We start from the raw sequence: 21,807 nt of genomic DNA, 5'->3' as shown, positions 1-21,807 counted from the left end.
ACTGCTACAAAAAAAAAATCAAATCTGTAGAGACTATAAACATTGCAGAACAGCTGTTCATAAAATGAAATATTTTCTGAACAGTGTTTATTGTCTATTTGATGTCAAAAACTGGCATCATAATTAACCAAAACTCTATGTTAAAACGTTTTCAAAGTAATTTATATTGTATTTTGAAATGAAGATTGAAAGAGGGATTATTTTACCGGCTAAGCAAGAATGTAAGCCAGACAAACAGCGTTCTGATTTCTGAACTGAATACCAGCTAGCCAAACTAGTTTGTTCTGTTTGATAGTTAATTGTTCAATGAATACCTCATTACTTTTTACACAGCTCTTCTCCTAATTCACTTTTGAAGGTGTTTCTGTAAATCCTCTTCTACGTTGTGCAGTTCTTGAATCTTTTGAATATACAAATCTGGGGAATATTTAACATGAGCTGCTTTTTTAAAAAGCTAGATTTTTTTTTTCTCTTTGTTACAATGAGTTTAATTTCATTATCTTTTAAATTCTGTGTATAATACCTGAAATCACACATTGCATTGACATGGAAAACAAATGCTAAACAAAACTCAGCTTGAAATCTCCCAGAATTAGGGTGAACTAATTTTTTTAAATATTTTTAAATTTTCTTCTATGTTTCTCTTAAGAACCAAAGAGCTTTTAGATTTGCTAGTAGAATTTCTATTTGCTATGGAATTTCTAGGCTGACTGTTTCAGGAATGCAGTTAACAGTTTGATTTTTTAAAGCCATGGTAATTATAGATTAGGATAACTACGTCCAGTAGTTCACAGTGCAAATACTGTCAGTTTCCACATGCATAAAATTAATGTAAATTTAAATATTTTATATGTTCATATATATATGATTATATTATTTCAGTGAAAGGTATGTAAGCAAGTGACATTTTTAAATGTCTCGGGGTTTTTCAGCCAATTTATTATGATTCTGAGGTATATCCTAGTAATTTATGTATGACTAAAACATATCTTTCAAATCTTCTTGACTTGAAGACATCAGAGATTTATGAATCCAATGTTATCCTTGGTATTCTTCTCTATCACTATTCTTTCACTATTGTCAATAAAACCTATGCTTTATTCCCACTTAAATCTACTGGTTTCCACTTCAATACATTTCTTCTTACCCACAGTGGTTTTGTATTTGCTTCTAGATCACTGATGAAAGAGTCAGTACGAGTGACCTTAGTTCAATTTCCTGCAAAATTCCACTAGAACATCTTTACTTCATTTTTTATTTTCCCGTGAGATGTCAAGTAGCCCTTTCTTGATCTTTTATCATATAACTGTATAGTTGAAATTAGAATGTCATCCCGTATAAAGTTAAATGTCTTGCACATAGCTAATGCACAGCTATGAAGTCTATTAGCATCAAAATCCTAAGGTTAAGTAAAATATTTTTAAGACCTGCTTTCTATTAAACTCATATCTGGCATCCAGGTCTGAATGCTTCATAAGATTTCTTTCTTCCTTTTTTTTAGTTTTCCATGTGATTATAGGCCATTTAATTTTATAACATTTACCTAAGCTATTCTGCTCGCCATCCTTCAATATGTGCACAAAGAGTTTACACTTCTTATTAATGGACTGGAGTATAGTTCATAATTCTCACATTATACAAGCCCATCATCTGACTTCTTTGCAAACAGAGTGCAAAAAAACTGTATTGAAAACTTCTATGTTGTCTTCAGCATTATATACAGTTTTAGCGTATCTCTACATAATGGGCTGTACTGTTTCTAGGATTTATTTGCTCCCATTTTTTTCCTTCTAAGAGCTTTATGCCTGCAAGTATCAGTTTTCCCCTGAAGTTATAGCTCCTCTTGTAAATTTTCTGTATTTCATATTTTATACTGATTGCTATGTATTATCTTTCTTTACATAGTCAAAGTTCTTAAACTTCTGTTTTCTGTCTTTACCTGCACCCCCTGAGCTAAGACAGACTTTTACTCTAAGCTATCATCTGTCATTTTTTTCTTTTTTAAGAGCAAAACAGAGACCCTGTAGACTACAGCTTGCTCAGGTAGCTCATTATTAATTTTTGATGGACAGTTTTTTCAGTCATTTGGATGAAATCTAGCTCATGGATTGAGAGTTGATGCCAAAGTGATTGGACCAACTTTTCTTTATTCTGTGAGGGTGGTGAGGCACTGAAACAGGTTGCCTGAAGAAGTGGTAAATGCTCCATCCCTGGCAGTGTTCAAGGCCAGGTTGGAGAGAGCCTTGGGTGACATGGTCTGGTGTGAGGCACCCCTGCCCATTCAGCAGGGTTGGAACTAGATGATCTTAAGGTCCTTTCCAACCCTAACTGTTCTATGATTCTTTTGAACTTGCGTTTAATACTGCTATTTCACTGCAGTATTTATGATGCAGCTTTTTTTAAAATCCTTTAAAGAAGGGAGGAAAAGAAAGAGATCGCAATAACTACAGTGAATATTCTTTCTGAGATTCTTTTTTTGGACTGTCCACAACCAATTGCTGTTGAGCTTTATAGAAAGAAGTCATATTGATCTTCTGGGAAAGTCCAGTATTACCATGAAGAAAATACTGACTTCTCCTTAATTTCATTCATTTGATGGAAAGTCTGAAAGTCTGAAAGTTGGAACCCTGTGGAAGCTCAGCTGCTGAAAAAAAAACTTGCCAGTCCCATAATAGTTTGTCAGGCTTTATTTAACTGCAGGATCCTATCTATTTTCAGGTCATGATACAGCATTAGAAGAGAAATTTCCCTCAAAGTCCTCTTTCTGTTGGTTTATATAGCAATGCCTGCATTGTAAAGCGGGTATTGAGACTTACTTCATACTACAGAAGGTTTGTTGAACATGTCTAGGGTAAAATAAAGAAATTCTCATTACCTGATCCAAGATCCTCATCTACTGATAATCAGATTATTGCCTCTGCAATTCACTTCATGTTAGTAAGTAGAGTAATGTTAGTAAGTAAGTAGAAGACTATATATCAGCTTTTGCAAAGTAGTGATCCACAATTACTACATTTAGTGTCCAATCTAAATTCTGGGATGAATTCACTTTGCAGAGTTTCACTTTTGTGCAGTGCCAGAATGGATGGATAGACACTCTCTTGTGCCTAGAAGGCTAATATGTTCTTTGGCTGACTTAAAAAGCAAATACTGAGTCAGTATGCAGTAAAAGCGATATCCTAAATAAAGAAATTTACTAAGCTGATATATTTGGCTTGCTGTTGAATTACTTTTTTGAGCCTTCATCAAGACATTGTATTTATGCTTTTTGTATGCCTCAGTTGAAACTTTTACCAAAAGCACTTTACATCTCACTCTGAATGAGAGAGCATAGATCAAGCTGAAAAATGATTAAATCTTTCAGCTTGATAGAGATGTCCCATCAGGGAATGTTCCATGCCTGTCAGTGTTCAAGGCCAGGTTGGACAGAGCCTTGGGTGACATGATGTAGTGTGAGGTGTCCCTGCCCATGGCATGGTTTTTTCCAGTTCAATTTCTGTTCAATTTCCAAGCTGAAAATTCCATTTTAATAGTATACTGTTTTGAATAAGTCACTTGTAGTCAATAAGCTGAACAGAGGCCTTATCTATACTAACTTTTTTTCATCAGTCAAAACTGTTATATTAAAACTCTTGAAAATGCAGATTAGGAAGTGTAGAAAGTGGTAGCATGATTGCAGTGAAAATACTGTGTAATTACAACTGAAAAGTAAGAGGATATGGTATTAAATAGTAATTTGAGGGTAATTTTGTCCTTAAATAACAGGTTTGGGTTCTATATTATTATGCAATTGGTAATAATCAATAATATAATCAAATAATTATGCTTTATAAATTATAACAATTATAGTAGTAATAGTTCTTTTTTTTTTTTTTGGCAGCTTGGCAGAGCAAATTCTTTGTTGAATCAAGTACAACAACCACACAAATATCTCATTGAAACTGTGCAACAGAGAGATTCTCAAATGAGTCGACAGAAAGAACGTATTACACAACTTGAAAAAGATGTCAGGTAATTAAAATCACTGTATCTTTATTTTTAGAATGAAAGTAAAATCACTTATGTGTTTCTCATTAGAAAACAATTATTTTATTGGCCATGAAGTAGAGATGTTGAAACTCCATCATTAACTATATCGGATCTTTACGCTGTAACTCTAGCATCTGTGATTTCTCACATACTGTCAGAAAAAAGAGGCTTTAAGTATGGAAAAGCAGCAATGACAGTCAGGTTTACAGTGAGTTTGAAGTTGAGAAGAGGTCTTGTGAAATAGAGGAAAGCTCAGAAGAGTAGAAGGAAAGAATGACACACCAGATGTACAAAAGTAAAAATAAAGAAATAAAGTCAGAGAAAAATAATAGACTAGTCCACCAGCAAAGGGTATTTTGGGAATAACCCATGCAGACTTCCTCTAGTAGAGACTCTGATTTGATGTTATATATAGCTGTCAGAACTCTCTGACCACTCAGCATCTTCCTATCATTGTACAACTTCATAAACTGTTTCACATATGGTTCCCAAGTGAACTGTTATAATCTGCCCCTTGATTTTCAAGGAAGTCGGTGGCTGCACTGTACTGAAGAAGAATTAGCATTTTAACTATTAGATGTTTATGTGGTATATTGTTTTAGGACGTGCATACAGTAAAAATTATGAAATAGTAATATGATTGTATGATGAAGCAATTACATGAAAAAATACAGGGTTTTTTCCAACAAATCCGCTGAAGCAATGACAATAGAAAAACTAGGACTCAGCTAAATACTTTACCCTACATACTGTCTTACATATGTATCTATTCAGAGTGTTTTGATAGTTTGGGATAGTATTTGTTATCCCTTGAGAAATACCTGAAAATGCTTATTGTCCAAGTAAATCTATGCATAAATCAGTGCATTTATAAATAAATTGAAATATTCATTCATACTTCCTGACAAGATATCTTTCACTAGATTTAACTTTTATTCAGTAAGAATAGATCCTTTTTTATTCCAGAATCAAGTGTTTTCTAATATTTTCCTAGACTTGATATAAGAAAAACTTCAATGGTAAATTATATTTTTGCAGGTGAAAAATCACGTTGTTCTGTCTGTATATGCAGGATTTGACTTTTCAGTTGTAAAAAAAAAATCATCAAAGAATTGGTCAGTAGCAAATTAAATGTTTAGGTTATGGTAACATAAAAACATCTTCCATTATCCACATAGTGACCCAAAAGTCTTCTCAAAAGCTAGACAAAAAAAAAGGAGTAAACAGGTGAGGTCATTTCTGTTTAAAATATATAAGAACCTAAATGCATTATTAGCATTGATTCCCTTGAGGTTTTATGGTTCATTACAAATAATCTGTATGCCCAGATAGTCTTCCTAAACTTAGCCTACAAATTAAGGCACCTAAATTAGGAACTTAGATCAGCTTTCCTTAGTAGTGCATGGAGGAAGTGGCATCTCTAAAAAGCAATTCAGGTTTTGGATGGAGTGAGTCATTTGCTAGAGATGCCTGTTAACTCTCCATTAACTATAAAGGGAATTTTTGGCATCTTAACATGCCTGAGGTTAAGGAAGAAAATTGATCTGCACCACAGTGAGAGCATTCGTGGTAAACATACTAGCAGTACTCTACTGTGGTGAGCTGGCGTGTGCTCACCACCAGTCCATGTTTCTGTAAATGAAAGTGTGGTCTGGCAAAAAAATATTTTTATCCTTAATGGTTTTGTAGCAAACAAGTAACATTTATTTTACACATCAAATGTTTTGGTAAGAAGTTTTTTCCTGTAGTTTCTAGTATTTCTTGCAAACTAAAAATAGCTATTATTTCCTTATCACAAGTTTGCCTCAACTTTGCTGTAGTTTCATCAGCCAGTGAAATTCTTGGAAACAGCCTGATATCTCAGGGCTTTTGGTACAGACAAGTAGTCCCTAATTTTTCTATTCATAGCTCCACATTTAAAGCAAATATCCTAAATTGTTAATTTATATTCCCTGGAGTACAGAAGAAATCATAATCTGGTATAAAATTGATAATGTTGGTCCTTTGCTTTCCCATAAGTGAGAGGAAGGTTACATTCCAGCACACTTTTGTCATGAAGAATCTGCTGGTGGCAGTTTTAAGTTAAAATATCCCTTAGGTGATTTCAAATTACTTTGTGGACCAGTCTAGCTCTCAGCTATTCCAGAACTGAGTCAGAATGGGATTTCAGTAAATTAATGATAATCCTTACCAAATATATGACAAGTGAAGCTCTGCTGGATCAAAAGATTTAGCCCACTATTCCTATCCGATTTAGTTTATTAAACAGCACTTTGTTGGTTTGTGTGTCAAATATTTTTGAGAGGATGAGGTCAGAGAATTAATGCTTCTTGAGAAGGGCCCTAAATTCTGTAGATAATGTTGGTGCTATAGAAAAGTAACAGTGAAAACACTAAACATGGTTTATGAAGCTTGGTTTATATCAGAACTAAGGGAAAAAGTTAATATTTGTAAAGCCATTTTAATGAGAAATGTTTTTTTATCCATTACCTATAATTAATAGTTAATACTACAGTTTTAATTTATACTACAGTTACAGAAAGCACATTTTTTTTAATTTTACATACAATACCTTAATTTTATTTCTATAGAGCAACTTCAGAAGTAGCAGCTAACAGAAAAATAATGTTCAACTTCTTGTTTTGAGGCACACCTTTAAAATACTTGTAAACTTTTAATTTCTTATTTTTTTAATTTTATATTTGAGTACCAGATTGTAGAAAAATTAAGGTAATGTTGATATGTCTCCACTGTGACAATCAGGACTGAATACTTAGTTTTACCCTCATGGCTGCCCAGTGTTTGATCATGCTTTTCCTTCCTTTGTGTTTGGTGTGCAGAATCTATGGTAGAGGAATATTCTTTGCGTGTCGTGTTTTTATCTCATCTGCTTATCTGGAGAGGCAGTTCTGCATTATGCAAGTCATGGATTCCCAAACTGGAGCAGTCACATCTGTGTTATCAGTGCCAGTGTTATCATCTCCCACTTCATTTGAGTATAGAGGGATCAGCAGGGACTAATTTCCAAGTGAATTTAATTTTTCAGACTTAATCCCCAATGGGCTTCAGTGCACAGGTCAATGATCTTTTTAGAATGTACTCCTAGTGTTGTTAGATTCCAGCAGATTTCTCAGAATGATGAGTCAGCACTTTCTTGCAATCTTAAATGCTTTGCAGCAACCTGCAGTGCTTTGTATTTCCTGTCGATTGAGAAAGCTGTTGGTTGCTGCTGGATGTGGTTTTGATTTGTCATGAAATAGACACTCTTGATGAAATCAGCACAAGAGGAAGGCAACTATAAGGACGGCTATCTGTGACAGCAATCTCCTTGTGAATCTTCTTGTGCCATATTTTTACTGATTTTTCACAAAATGGCCTAAAGCAACTTATAATGTGGTCCTTTCAGGGGCAACAGATGTATTCAGGGTTCCCCACACTGCATCATTCTATGAAAGTGTCATTTCTGACAGCAGTTATTTCCATAGAAGGAGTGGGACAGATTTAGGCAGATCATTTTGATGTAATACTTTTGAGAAGTCCTGTAGATTCATAGAATCATAAAATGATTTGGGTTGGAAAGGACCTTAAGATCCTAGTTCCAATACCCCTGCTATGGGCAGGGATGGCTCACACCAGACCATGTCGCCCAAGGCTCTGTCCAACCTGGCCTTGAACACTGCCAGGGATGGAGCATTCACAACTTCCCTGGGGAACCCATTCCAGTGCCTCACCACCCTCACAGTAAAGAACTTCTTCCTTATATCGAACCTAGACCTTGTTTAGAGACAAGAATGTCATGCAGAGCAGCATCAAAAGCTTTGCACAAGTCCAGGTAGATGACGTCAACTGCTCTACCCCTGTCCATCAGTTTCGTAGCCCCATCATAGAAGGCCACCAAATTGGTCAGGCAGGATTTCCCCTTAGTGAAGCCATGCTGGCTGTCACCAACCACCTCCTTGTTTTTCATGTGCCTTAGCATGCCTTCCAGGAGAATCTGCTCCAAGATTTTGCCAGGCACAGAGGTGAGACTGACTGGTCTGTAATTCCCCGGGTCATCCATTTTCCCCTTCTTGAAAATGGGGGTTATATTTCCTGTTTTCCAGTCATCGGGAGCTTCACCTGACTGCCCTGATTTTTCAAATATGATGGCCAGTGCCTTTGCAACTTCATTCACCAGCTCCTTCAGGATCCACGGATGGATTCCATCAGGTCCCGTGGACTTGTGCACATTCAGGTTCCTAAGATGATCTCAAACCTGATCCTCTCCTACAGTGGGCCTGAGGTCTTCTTCATTCTCACAATGCCTGTGTCTGCCTTCCAAGACTTGGGTGGTGTGGTTGGAGCATTTGCCAGTGAAGACTGAGGCAAAGAAGTCATTGAGAATATCAGCCTTCTCCAAATCCAGTATAGCCAGTTCTTCCATTACCTTCTGGAGAGAGACCACATTATCCTTAGTCTGCCTTTTGTTTGCGACATACCTATAGAAGCCCTTCCTGTTGTCTTTGACATTCCTGCCAAGACTCAGTTCTAACTGGGCCTTAGCCTTCCTGACCTGATCTCTAGCTTCCTGGACAATGTCCCTGTATTCCTTCCATCATGGCTTTCAAAGTTCACTAACTGAGCAGCTTTACATGCCTTCATCCTTAAGCGTCATACCTCTGAAGCTAAAGCTATCATTCAGACCCTCCCTATCAAAATGACTTCTTCACTTGGAAGGACTATTCAAATAGTACTCAAAGTTGCTTGTGTCAGTAGCTGCCAAACTGAATCATAGAATAATCAGAGTGGTTTGGATTGGAAAGGACCTTTAAAGATAGGATCATATAGTTCCACCACCCTGCCATGGGTAAAGACATCTATTCCAGTGCCGTGCCATGGCTAAAGACATCTGCTACATTAGGTTTGCTCAAAACCCTAGACAACCTCTCCTTGAAAGGAGAGGAATAGTCAAAAGACTGAATCAAGGCCTTGAAGTAGGTTATTTCACCAGAGCTGGAGATACTTCAGTGGCTTGCTGAGAAGTGTGTCAATTCTAGACATTTTTCACACATCTGTGGATCTTTAGCCATACCTTCACTAAGAACTGTTGTAAATGCTTAGCTGAGTAGCTGTCATTGTAACGGTTGTTAGTTATTTGCAAAAACAACTTAGATTCCCATCTCCTGGTTATTACAGGTGTGTGACATAACTGCTTAGATTCAAGTATGAAGGCACAAGTGTATTGCCACTCAAAGATAAAAAGAGAGGTTATTTAGGGGTAATCTAAGCTCTATCAGATGTTACCCACAGGTATGTTCACTACCACCCTCCTTTCCATCCTCTTAGAATTCTCCCAGCCAGGCCACAGGCTGTGCTGGCATTTGGCTATGGGGAGAACTGAGGTGGCCTTGGGAGCAGAACACTGCATGTGCTTGTGCACTGAGCCATGCACCTGCAGATACGCTTTGGAAACAAAGCCTCTGGTCTTGACTGACAGGGCATCTGCAGGGTGAATTTATAGGTGGTCTTCATATCTCAAAATATTCTGTTAAGTAACCTCTTGTTTATGTTAGCCCACATAGCACTCTTGTTAATAAAAGCAAATAGCCATGGTTAATATGAGCGGTGGTATGTAAGAGGATGACTCCTTATTACTATAAAGAAATCTCTCTAGCATACAGTTCTTTAACCAGAAATGAAAACATCACATTTAACACTGCTTTTGAAAAGAAATGCTTTGTAACTGTGTCATGCTGTAGGAAAACAAATCTCTGAATTTTATTCTTATGTGTGTAGTGATGTAACTGTAGTTTTAGTACATAATTTTCTGCTAAAAACATCTAGGTTTATAAATAACTGGGGACATTAAACAGGACTTCATTCATAAAGAGAGAGTATTTATTTTAAATGCAGTTACTCAAATTTCTCAGTACTGATGGCTGGTTTTAGAAGTGCTTCACTTACCCAAAAGCACTCCTCAAAAGCCTAACTGTGTGGCAAATCCAGAAGCAGTACAACGATTTTGCTCACTAAGAAGCTATGTACTGAAATGTTCCTTACTTAAACATTTTGAGTTCTCTAATTGCCATCTAAACATTACAAAGCTGAGCATACAGTGTTAGATGAGATTTTCCCATCCCAGAATGGGCAGTGAGCTCTTATGAGAACACTACCATTCTGTGAAATATGCGTCTATTTCAATGCTACTCCAGTTTAATCTGAGAAATGCTCCAAACAAAATTTGTAGAAATATATTTATTTTTTTCTACAAATTAATGTTTTCTGACCTGTATTACAACTTTTTAAAAGTTGTTTGTTGTTGGGGTTTTTTTTCTACAGTTTGTAAACGGAATTTCTTTGCAATGTGGACACTACATGGATGAATTTTTAAGCCACCTCAGGCACTCAATTTAACATTATTAAGCAATAATAATTTATTTTTTTATGGTAACACTTGTATACGACCATAAAATGTTAAAAGAAACTCCTCAAGATTGGCCTTCTCTTTTCACTTTTATCATGCTGTAACATGAAATCAACAGAAAGGCCTTATTTCTTACAGCATTTGGGGTACACAATCACTGAAAAGGAAACATTTCTTCAAACTGAATAGAAGTAATAATAAAACCCAGTAATATGTAAACCCATGTTTATTTAGTGTGTCCAACATAAGCACATTATCCAGAATACCTAATAATAGAAGTTTGTGAACAGGATAGTAGCTAGTATACTTAGAGCAGAGATTTGGGCTAATTGCCCAAATTCAAAAGGTTTTAAAAGTCTGAGACTTGAAAATGTTAGTCTCCATTCTCAAAAAAAAAAAAAAAAAAAAAAAATCAGGTCACCTAAAAATGTCTTTCTTATGATAACCAAGCTACCTTGGCTTTAGATCCTGACAAAACAAAACAATGCAGTGGTTGCTATGAACAACAATGTGTATGTATATGACAAGTGTATGCCATGGTAAGTCCTGCATTCCTGGCACCTTGATTCATACCTGGTTAGGTTTTGAAAGCATGACGGAATGAAACTGAATCTCCTCCCAGACATTTGGTTTCTTCTGGAAATCAAGGCACACAAGAAAAAGCAGAGCTGCATTGCTCTTCAGTTAATTCTCCAACCTGGACTTTGGAGGTCTTGCTTACATGATGTATCACAAAGGCCACCTTCTCCACATTGAGGATGGAGCAGTCAGTGACCAGGACTGTGGAGCATAGCCTAGTCTACATAGTGTAGTAAACAGGTGTTTGTGCGGTTAAATAGGTCCAAGGATATTGGATCACTTCAACACAGTCCATTTTTCACAAGTGTTTACATGGTTTCACCCCAGAGCAAGTCACTGGAAGATTTGTTTTAATGATTAGTACTCTAGTACATTAATACATCTCTGTATCATGAAAACTTTAAAATATGGTTAGTTAAAGATGGTCAAGAAGATCTTTTCTTTTAAGATGAAAGTTGTAACCCTTGGTGTGAGAATCTGGTTTGTCTAGACTTAGATACTGTGGTTTCAGTATCACAGTAAGACAGTTAAGGCGCTCAGTTACTAAATGGAACAGTTTCATCCTTGCTTTCAGCTATGTTTTTCCACTGTACATGGTAAATCAAGTTGTTTTGGTGATCCATGTGAAAAATAAAGACTACAGCTTCCAGTGAAGTGACCTACTTACATGGTAACAAATTTTCAGGTACCAGTATAAAGAGCAGGTTACCAATGTGTTATTATGGAAGGATGATTTTTCAGCAACGGTTTTCACTTAGGGCAGCTGAAACAAACTGTAAAGCTGCTCTCTGATTTGCTACACTGCCAGTTAAAACTGGATTAGGTTAAACTATTGTTTGATGAAGTGTAGGGTAGTTTAAAGCTAGAACCTCCTTGACTGAATCAAGTAGGATTGCAGATACCCAAGCTGCCTGTTAAGAACATTTTCATAAGAGGGACCGAAATGGTCAGTCTTCTTCCCCAAAGTGAACTTTTGAAGGTATTTCTGCTTTACTTGCTCATTATAGGTGTGAATTTACTTTGTGAGTCTGATAACAGGTTGCTCACTCTGTTAAATGTATGTATGCCTCTTTTGCAGTATTCTTTCAAAAGTATTTATTTCCCTCTCTCTGCAGTTGCAGAACTACTAAATCTGAAGTCTGCACACTCTTTGGTAATTCTGTGTTCATATGCATGGCAAAAGACACATCAAGTGCTACTGAATCATGTATCAGTCTGATTTCTATGTTTGACCATAAACAAAGAAAATTGCAACTGCTCAATATAGATCAGTCATGTCATACTGTTTCAGAAGGTATAACTAGAATAGGTTCTGTTCTGTAGATGAAATTGAACATTGAATGTGAACTTCTCGTTTAGCCATGAACACTAATGTTTATGCTTATTCAGTACACTATTTAAGGCATAAAGGAACTTTTATTATTGCTTCTCTAATAAGTTTGTGAGTCTCTGAAAGGATTGGTTTATGCTATTAGGAAGTACAGAAATCCAAGAAAAAATGACATATCAGTAAGTTACAACACATGAGCCCAGGAAAAAAATATAGTACTGCAAGTTCATCATGATTAAAAATGTCATAGAAAAGAACTCTTGAAAATATTAAACTATCTTTGTAGTTTTTCATGAATGTTACTACTTTGCTTTTAAATAACTCAGACAACTGAGCAATTTTGCCAAAACATACAAGTTTTCTGAGAGTTAATGAATGCCTAGAAGAAACCAACAGTCGTAATTTAAAATACCAAGCTTGCAAGGAACTGCCAGAAAATTTCTGGGGCAAAGGATGATGTTGCCTATTTGAAGCAAACATATGATAACAGCCAGTTAAAGAAAAGTTTGATTTATTTTGTTGATCATTTCTGGATTAAATACTGGGAGTATTAAATAATTTGTGTTTGTAGCATATATAATTGTTCTATTGCATTTATAAAATTTTAATACATTTGCTTTTGAAGTCCTGACCTGTATTCAGTATTGCCTGTTTGCACTCCATATGCAGAATTGTATTTTGCATAGTTGTTGATTTATATTATAATTCAAGTTGTACAGCCTATTTACTTACATCATGATAATGGCATATACAACAATGGTCTTCCAAGAAAATCTCTGTGGTTGTTTTAACAAACTAGATTATATACTGACATTATGCATGTATTAGTCTGAAGTTTATTGTTAGAAACCGATGTGGGGGCTAAATACAAAAATACATTTAATTATATTAGAATTGCTGCCTGGAATCAGAATGTATATGCTAAACATGTCAAATGTTTGTATTCTGTAACTGAGAAAACAACAATTAAAGTTAAACTTGACGTGCTATAAAAGCATGCCTTCATGCTAAAACAGTTTTCATACTTAGTTCACAGGATAAACTTGACCCCATGCATTGTCCAGGAATATAGAACAAAAAAAATGGTAAAAAAAAATTTACAAATTCTGCAGAAACTACACAGCTAAAACGGAGAGCTGGATGTTGTTCTTCCTTGTAGTTGTTATTTTCAAAATCCTCAATACAGTAGTATAAAAATACATGATACTGAGAGAATAGTGTGTGCCGCTACTAGTGATGCATGCGACAAAGAAACCCACATTTTGATATAGAAGTGTAGATATATGGAGCCTTACTTTATTTCTACAATGAGCTTATTTTGCATAGAAGAAAGCAAGATAGAAGATTCTGATAATTTAAATTACCCTTCAGAGAATCAACACTACCCTCACCCCCGTATTTTATGAAGATTTTGATTAGTATTTCTGTTTGACTAAAGTAAGATTTTGTATGTGTCAGTACATTCAGGCCTATTTATAAAAAATTCCAATGCTTGAACATAAAGAAGGATCATTTGATACAATTACTTGAGCAGATTTTCCTCGTTGCCAGTATTTAGCTTTAGAAAATGCATGTTTCAGCCAGAATACAAGATTAAAAGAGATTATCTGTTGCTATTACTGCATTTCCTATCCTCTTTCTCCCAGTCTTTTAAATAAAGAAAAGACAGCCTTGCTGCGTGTCAAGAATCAAATGGCAACAGATTTGGAGAGACTTCTAAATCACCGTGAGGTAATCTTCCTGGTTTAGCATTACTACTATCAGTGGCTTTTTTTTTATTTCCTCAGCCTTAAAGCATGGGAAAAAGTTGGTTTACTTTGGTTTGATTTCTTGGGGTTTTGTTTGTGTTGCTTTCAGAAACAGAGGTAATCATGTCTGTCAGGCAGTCAGGAGGTTCTCAGTTGTGCTCTGAGTTACACTCTTAGTTGCTGAATTCTTTTTGATGACTTAGTCTCACTGTTCTTTGTTTTCTTACGCATACAACAGATATGCCTTGCAAAGTATTCAGCATTTGCAAGTATTTAATGAGTATTTAGGTAAAGGTAGTGAAATTAATAACACATGTAACCTGCAAGGCCTGCATGTGCCACGGTTATGGCCCAGGTCTTTCCCTTCTCCCCAGTTATTGAGTTCAAAAACCTGGACAAAGCATTGTACAATTGATTTCCAGTACACATATCTGAGTTTCTTTTCAACTCCAAAATAGGATTTCAGGAGAGGAAACAGGGTGGTAGTCACATAGGTTTCACCCAGACAAAAGTCAGGGTACTTCTTCGTGTACTTGCATGTGTTTCATCCAAGCAAGGAGTCGAGATGCTGCCAGAATGCACTCTCAAATCTGAAAGTATGCAAAATCTTGCCATTTAGACATAAATGCTCCATATGGGGATTCCTAAAAGGCCTTTGTCAAGATTTCTCTCTAAGCAATCTTGAGAGACTAACATGTCATAGAGTATGAGAGAAAACCTTTCTACGGGTTAAATGTCTGAAACAAAGGATAGAAATAAATAAAGTTTACTGAAGGAGTCCCATACGCAAATGATCTGAAAAAGGGTGAATAGTAATATGGAAAGTTGCTGAAGCTGTAGAATACCGAAGATACAAATCCAAAAGTTGACCATGAGAAGCTCTTAAATGGTCTCCTAGAGCTGCTAAATGATTTGACAAGGATTTGCAGAGAAGATACAACATTAATGAATCAAAATTTATGAATGTGAGGAAAAACAACACAAGTTATATATTGGTGGTGATGGAGCCTAAATAGCCAGTTACCTATTCAGAAAGATCATCATAGTGTCATATCAATAGTTCTCTGAATATGTCCTTCCAGTTTTCTGAGTGAGAAGAGAGAAGAATTGTAGAAGGATATTTTACAACTCCCCTAAAATATCCTTTCAGAGATTGCATTATCATTCATATGAATGCCAGTATTTCCATAGAAAACTGACTGTCCATGCACCTCTTGAAGTCCTTTCACTCCACCTTCAGAATTGTTCTCCATCTCCTTTCCTTGCTATTCCCCCAAATTCTTTTCTTAGATGAGGAAACCAAAACTCACATAATGGTCCAAACCAGTTTGTCTCTGCTGACCAGTTACAAACCCGTTTTTTCCTAGAACCAAGCCAAAACAATTTCATTGACACCTGAGTCTAAGCAAGCCTTAAGTAAAACTGTATTAATTATGTTGTATTAGTGCAGATCTCAAATGTGAAATGATCACCTTAAAAGTAAAAAAGAAATAAAGTTCTTCAGTTGTTTACTTTGTATGCTGAATTGCACTGGATGTTTGTCTGATGCAGTTTCCTTCTAGAATAGTTTTTTGCATTTAACTCTCTGAATAGTAGTGCTTGTGAAGCTCCATGCATAGAAATTAAAATACAGAAAAGAGTAATTGAACATGCTTCCCCAACCTGCAGGTGTCATTGACCTGGCAGGATCATCTGTGGGTGGATCAGAAGTAATCATTCGATAGCTCTTCTTTCCAATGCCTATACCCGTGTTGTGTCATTTGACCACTTAAAATTTTCAGACTCTGGCAAATAACTCAAGCAAAGCTGAGTGAGGCAGGCTTTATATAAAAGAAAACAAATAATGATGTCTAAAACAGTCTACATCTTGAATGTTCCTCATAGCCTGGATGTTAAGAAATTGAGCAAATTTTTCCAAAATTACTACTGTTTTGTCAAAATTCTTTTTAGATCTATTAAACATAGGCCATATTAGTCGTATTGTTTTACCTGTGTAACAGTGATAACAGTTTTTAAAGTCTACTATGCAGAAAATGATATCAATACTGAAAAAGAAATATTCAAAGTTGTGTGTTTGGGGGAAGAAAATTATGAAATGCCTGTACAATGCACAAAAAACCCCTAAGAAACACAAAAATTAGCTGAAGTTGGTTTATCAAAATGTGTGAAAACAGGTGGCGCGTGTGTGTGGTTTAGATTTGTCATTTCTGTTTCTTCCTAATGCAGCCTTTTACTTTTTAATGCAGACCTCTTCCAATAGTTTTACAGTGTATGGATTTCTGGAAAGGGCAATTACCTCATGTATTGAAATCTTTGTACACAATAGGACAACTTAGTTTACAGTGAGGTAGTCTTCAACTAATTTTTTTTTTTTGCCATCTTAAGGAAAAAGTTAAATATGCGGTAACATCACCATTTCCCAGTAACTATCCCTGCTAATAGAAAAAAAACCCATCCAAATTTTCTAATCATAGGCTTAACTCCATTTACACAAGGTATGTGCTTTTAAGTAAAAGTAACATGCAGTCTCTAAATACAGATTTATGCAATTTGAGAAATATGAATTATGGGTTTATGTGTTCTGTACATGCTATCATTGATTACAATCAGTCTTGTTTAGTCATTACACATACTGAACTGTCATGTCTTCTTAGGAATTACCTTGTTACCCTCATGTTTGCAAGTAAAAACATTGGAATTCTTGAATAGATAAATTCAAGATATCCATAGTTAACATAAAATCAAGTTTAGGTATGTTAAAAGTACAAGCAAAATTCCAAAACAAAGTTAGTGCTGTCTTAAAGTGACATGTTTCGATAAATACACAGTTTTTACTTAAGGTATTCCAGCCTGTGTGGTCTCAGACTGTATTAACTCTTTTTAGTGAAATATTAGAGTTTGAGAGGTAGGTTTTTTTCATTTTTATCTCCTTGTGATATCAGCTGGATTCATAATGCTTGCTTTGGAGGTAATTATAGCATTTTATATACTTTCTAAATAAAGAACTTGCATTCATGCTTAATCTTACTCCCTTTTCCACATATTTTAATTTTGGTAGAAAAAAGTTTAATATTTAAAGTCTGAATCTTGGAAGAATTTATACAGGGCTCTTACGTAAGCTCTTTTAGTACAGGAAAAAATGACACTAGCTATTCATGTAATGAAGTAGTTCATTATTTCAAATTATGTAGACAGCTAATTTGATGATGTTTATTATATTTTGCTGTGGGAAATTACAGTGAAAATTGGCCATCTGACCATACCCATCCTTAAAAGGCTGGGTCCATTCATGAAGGAGAAAAATTGAAGCTTTTTTTTCCTTCCTTAGGCTATATTCTTGGCCCAAATTCCTAATTGTTTCTTGGCCTGCTGTTGCCTTTTTTTTTTTCTGAATTAGTAAATGAATATGAGAAACTTTTTAATATAGCTTTTCAGTTAGGTCATTGAGAATTGGCTGGTACAACAAAATTTCTCATCATAATATGGATAAATGCAAACTTCACAATTTTAGAGGGAGTTCCATGGCATTATTGTGAATGATCAGTATCCAGGATCATGCTGGGATTATGTTCTTAGGGGTTCGTATTAAAGCCTTCATAGTGCTGCTGCCCTCTTTGAGCTGTCAGAAGGAACTGGGGTACACAGTGTTGTGATGCCATTTGTAAAGCCCTTAACACATGATAACAAGTACAGCTAGTACAGCCAAATTTTTCAGCTGGTTTCAGACTAAGAAATTTTGTTTTGTCAAGATAACCAATAGGGGTTTTAATTGTTTTTCCAGCTCCATTAGAAGAGCATAAAACATTGTTTGGAGGAACAATGGGGGCTCCCGTTAATAATCTTCTAGTAAACAGTGTTCTTTTTAAAAAAAAAAATGGATATTTCAAATCCAGATTTTTTTTTTAATTGTTGTTTGAGTCTGTGTTCTCTTTTCAGTCAGCTGAACTTTGCATTTTTGACCCTCTGTCTTTTAACTGTGGGTAACCAAACCACACCAAAAAAAAAAGGAGAAGACCAGTAGTCTTGATTCTTCCCACTCTTAACTTCAGCACTTTCCCCCATATGTGGACCCTTGTTGCCCTTGTGTCTTTATGCAGTCAGGGGAGCACAAGTAAGAATAATGTTCCTCTATATATTGTGCCCAAGTTGATGCAATACCTATTAACACTGCCTTACCTCTTTGCTCCTCTCTCTCCTCCTCTTGCACCAGTTCTGGCACATCTCTAATGCTGCACTGGGACCATTCAGATCACTAGACAGAAACCTAACCCAACCAAAAAAACCAGAAAATCACAAAGGTGAATTGCTGTCGGTTAGGTTAGCAGTTTGAATCACCTTTGGAAAGGAACGAAAAGAGCAAGTAAAAATATTTATATGTCAGTATTACCTGTGAAAAAGAGGGCATTTTGTGTCCAGAAATGTTGAATATAGCACACCAAACTTCTGTGCTATCTTTTATCTACATCCAGACTTTATCCTTTTGTGCATATAATCGGAATCTGTAAGTTAAAGGCACCAAAGTGCAGTTCTCCTAAGTGCTAAAGTTAAGTGGGATGAATCTGCTAAATCTTTTTAGCTGAAATTCTTGATTCATGTTTCCTTTTATCTCATTTGGGGATTTTTCTCCTCTTCCAAGAGTCAGCCTTTCACTAGAAGAAATATTTACTGTGGGCTCTGTGATCTTGGCACTTCCATTGCCTTTCATGCTTGATGCAGTTGTTAGTATTTTGGAACATAAGAAGTGCAATTTTAGACTTTATCCATTGGCTTGCAGACTTCAGATGAAAACCTGGAAGGGCAGCCTGTCAGCACTCAGATGTTTGGCAAGAAGTTTTAGTAATCATTTTCTGAGGTTACATTTAAGAGGTTGTAAATTTGCTATGCTTTGATGTATGGCATTGTACTACTTCTTTGGTGTTTAAGATGCAGATGTATCATAAAAAGAAAACCAATAATATGCACAATTAAATCTATTTATTTTAACTTTTCCAAATCAAAGTGCAGAGTGTAGAAAGTGACTTCTAAAATCTTGAAAATTAATAAACTGTTGTTTATATTTTTAATGTGGATAATCCATTGTTCGGGGGGGGAAACAGCAAGTATAACAAATGGGGACATTCTTCTTATGCTTTAAATAGAAATATTTTAGGAGGCTTAAAAAGAAACAAAAATGAGACAGTGGTGTAAGAAGACATCAATAGAAGGCTTTAAATAGGTATTCCTCTAAATGCCAAGATCAGTTTCAGTTTATATGAATATAAGCAAGTTAATTTACACTACCTTTTTTTTGAACTGCTTGAAATCACTTGTGCGCAGTGCAGCCTGGCGATTACAGTAATCTTTAAACCATGAAAGTAAAACTACTATTGTGAAACTATTGTAGCAAGAAATAAAAGGCTAAAATATGATGTAAACAGTGCAACTTAAAGTTGTTTATGATACTCATTAGTTTCCTGTAACACAATTGTTTATGCAGACATGATCAGTTATCAGCACGTGAATATTATACTGGTTAAAATGATATGAAAATGTGCTGATATTTTATCTCCTTTACACATCTGTGCACTTGTGGTAGATTAGCAGCTGTGCATACAAGTGATAGAATGTAAACTTGCTGAACTGGTCACCTGCCTTATTGACATATTCACATGTTACTGTGCCAAAGCTCTTCAAGTAAAGCTAGCAACCAGAAACCAGGCTCTGTCTATCTGCTATGGGACAAAGTAGAAAACATGTAGTAGTAGTTTGAATAAACCTATTTGATATCAATCAGTTAAATGGATACAGACACATGGGGTTTGATTGTTATTTGTTTACTTAAAACCAGTTAGCTTATGTCAGTAAGCTGTTGTGTCACTTGAAGTGCTAAATCTATCTAAATGTGTACCTGAATTGATACGAATCTTCAACTAGATGAGGTTAAAATTCATTTAGGTTAGCCATTGCAAGCTCCTATTCTTTTTAAATCATATTAAAATATAAAAACCTCTTACTAAGCTGTTCATGCAGAAAACAGTCTAGCAGGTTAATATTAAAATGCTAATTGCCTAAGTGGCTATTATGTTGAACTTATTTTCCAATTGGCAAGTCAGAAGCTTTCCAAATCTGATGTATAATTCACAATTTATGAGCAAATGTAATGTTTTTCTTTTACTACCACGTATCTCTTCTCCCTTCCAGGTTTTCATGGTTTCTTGACAATATGTCAAAATAACCTGTTTAGTAACTGAATATTTCTCTGGCCTTCACCACAGTAACCAAATACTTCACAAATATTATCCTCACAACTTCAAGCAGGAAAGTGTCATTACTCCTGTTTTGCAGAAGCAACAACCACAATGAAAGAAATGGTGGTTTGCCCAAAACTCCCGAGAGTTTGTGGTAGAGATTAAGAGTTCATGTGTCCTAATGCAGTATCTTAACCGCAGCCATTCTTTTTTCCTCACATGTTTCAGTTCAAATGCCCCAAAAGAAAATCTCCTTAGTGTTTTATTTTTCCTAACTAGAAACAAATTAACTCTTTTCTCTAAGTCATCTTCTTATAGAATCATAGAATAGTTAGGGTTGGAAAGGACTTTAAGATCATCTAGTTCCAACCCCCCTGCCATGGACAGGTACACCTCACACTGAACCATGCCACCCAAGGCCTCATCCAACCTGGCCTTGGACTCTGCCAGGGATGGAGCATTCACAACTTCCCTGGGCAACCCATTCCAGTGCCTCACCACCCTCACAATAAAGAATTTCTTCCTTAGATCCAATCTAAATTTCCCCTGTTTAAGTTTGAACCCATTACCCCTTGTCCTGTCACTACAGGCCCTGATGAAGAGTCCATCCCCAGCATCCTTGTAGGCCCTCTTCAGATACTGGAAGGCTGCTATGAGGTCTCCACGCAGCCTTCTCTTCTCCAGGCTGAGCAGCCCCAACTTTCTCAGCCTATCTTCATACGGGAGGTGCTCCAGTCCCCTGATCATCCTCGTGGCCCTCCCCTGGACTTGTTCCAACAGTTCCATGTCCTTTTTATGTTGAGGACACCAGAACTGCACACAATACTCCAAGTGAGGTCTCAGGAGAGCAGAGTAGAGGGGCAGGATCACCTCCTTCGACCTGCTGGTAACGCTCTTCTTGATGCAGCCCAGGATACGGTTGGCTTTCTGGGCTGTGAGCGCTCACTGAAGCCGGCTCATGTTCATTTTCTCATCGACCAACACCCCCAAGTCCTTCTCTGCAGGGCTGCTCTGAATCTCTTCTCTGCCCAACCTGTAGCTGTGCCTGGGATTGCTCTGACCCAGGTGTAGGACCTTGCACTTGGCATGGTTAAACTTCATAAGGTTGGCATCAGCCCACCTCACAAGCGTGTCAAGGTCCCTCTGGATGGCATCCCTTCCCTCCGGTGTATCAACTGAACCACACTGATTGTAATTTGGAAGTAGTTTCACAAATTATGTTTTCATCATTCTGAGAATTTATATTTACATTAATTTGTTCATATCTCCTGAAAAAGGGTACTTTCCAATGTACTGAGTTCCTTAAAAAAGATTTTATTTTTTTTTTTAACTATAGCATTAATATTTTGTATTTTTTATATTATATTTTCTGGGAAGAAAGAAGAAAATTCACAACAGGCTGAAGCTCTTAAGTGAATGAGATTAGAAGTGTAGCTTATTTTGTCCAAGAAAACAGATGAACTGATGGGGAGCAAGGAAAGGAGATAAACA

The 21,807-nt window shown here is 36.1% G+C and overlaps 1 protein-coding gene across 4 annotated transcripts in view; it reads left to right on the top strand.

The window, feature by feature from the left end:
* Positions 1–21,807, top strand: part of PIBF1 (progesterone immunomodulatory binding factor 1) — a 121,305-nt gene that overhangs the window by 85,073 nt on the left and 14,425 nt on the right. For 3 of the 4 annotated variants that reach the window (XM_080614302.1, XM_080614303.1, XM_080614304.1), the window contains exons 15-16: positions 3,881–4,011; positions 13,988–14,072. In XM_080614302.1, coding sequence (XP_080470428.1) covers positions 3,881–4,011; positions 13,988–14,072 — 216 coding nt within the window. The remainder of the gene's footprint in view (positions 1–3,880; positions 4,012–13,987; positions 14,073–21,807) is intronic. The other variant, XM_080614305.1, reaches the window with a different exon arrangement.

Source organism: Psittacula echo (assembly GCF_963264785.1).
Source record: "Psittacula echo genome assembly, chromosome: 3".
Taxonomy (NCBI): Eukaryota; Metazoa; Chordata; class Aves; order Psittaciformes; family Psittacidae; genus Psittacula; species Psittacula echo.
Note: the sequence above shows the minus strand (reverse complement) of the source record. Positions and strands in the feature narration are given on the sequence as shown.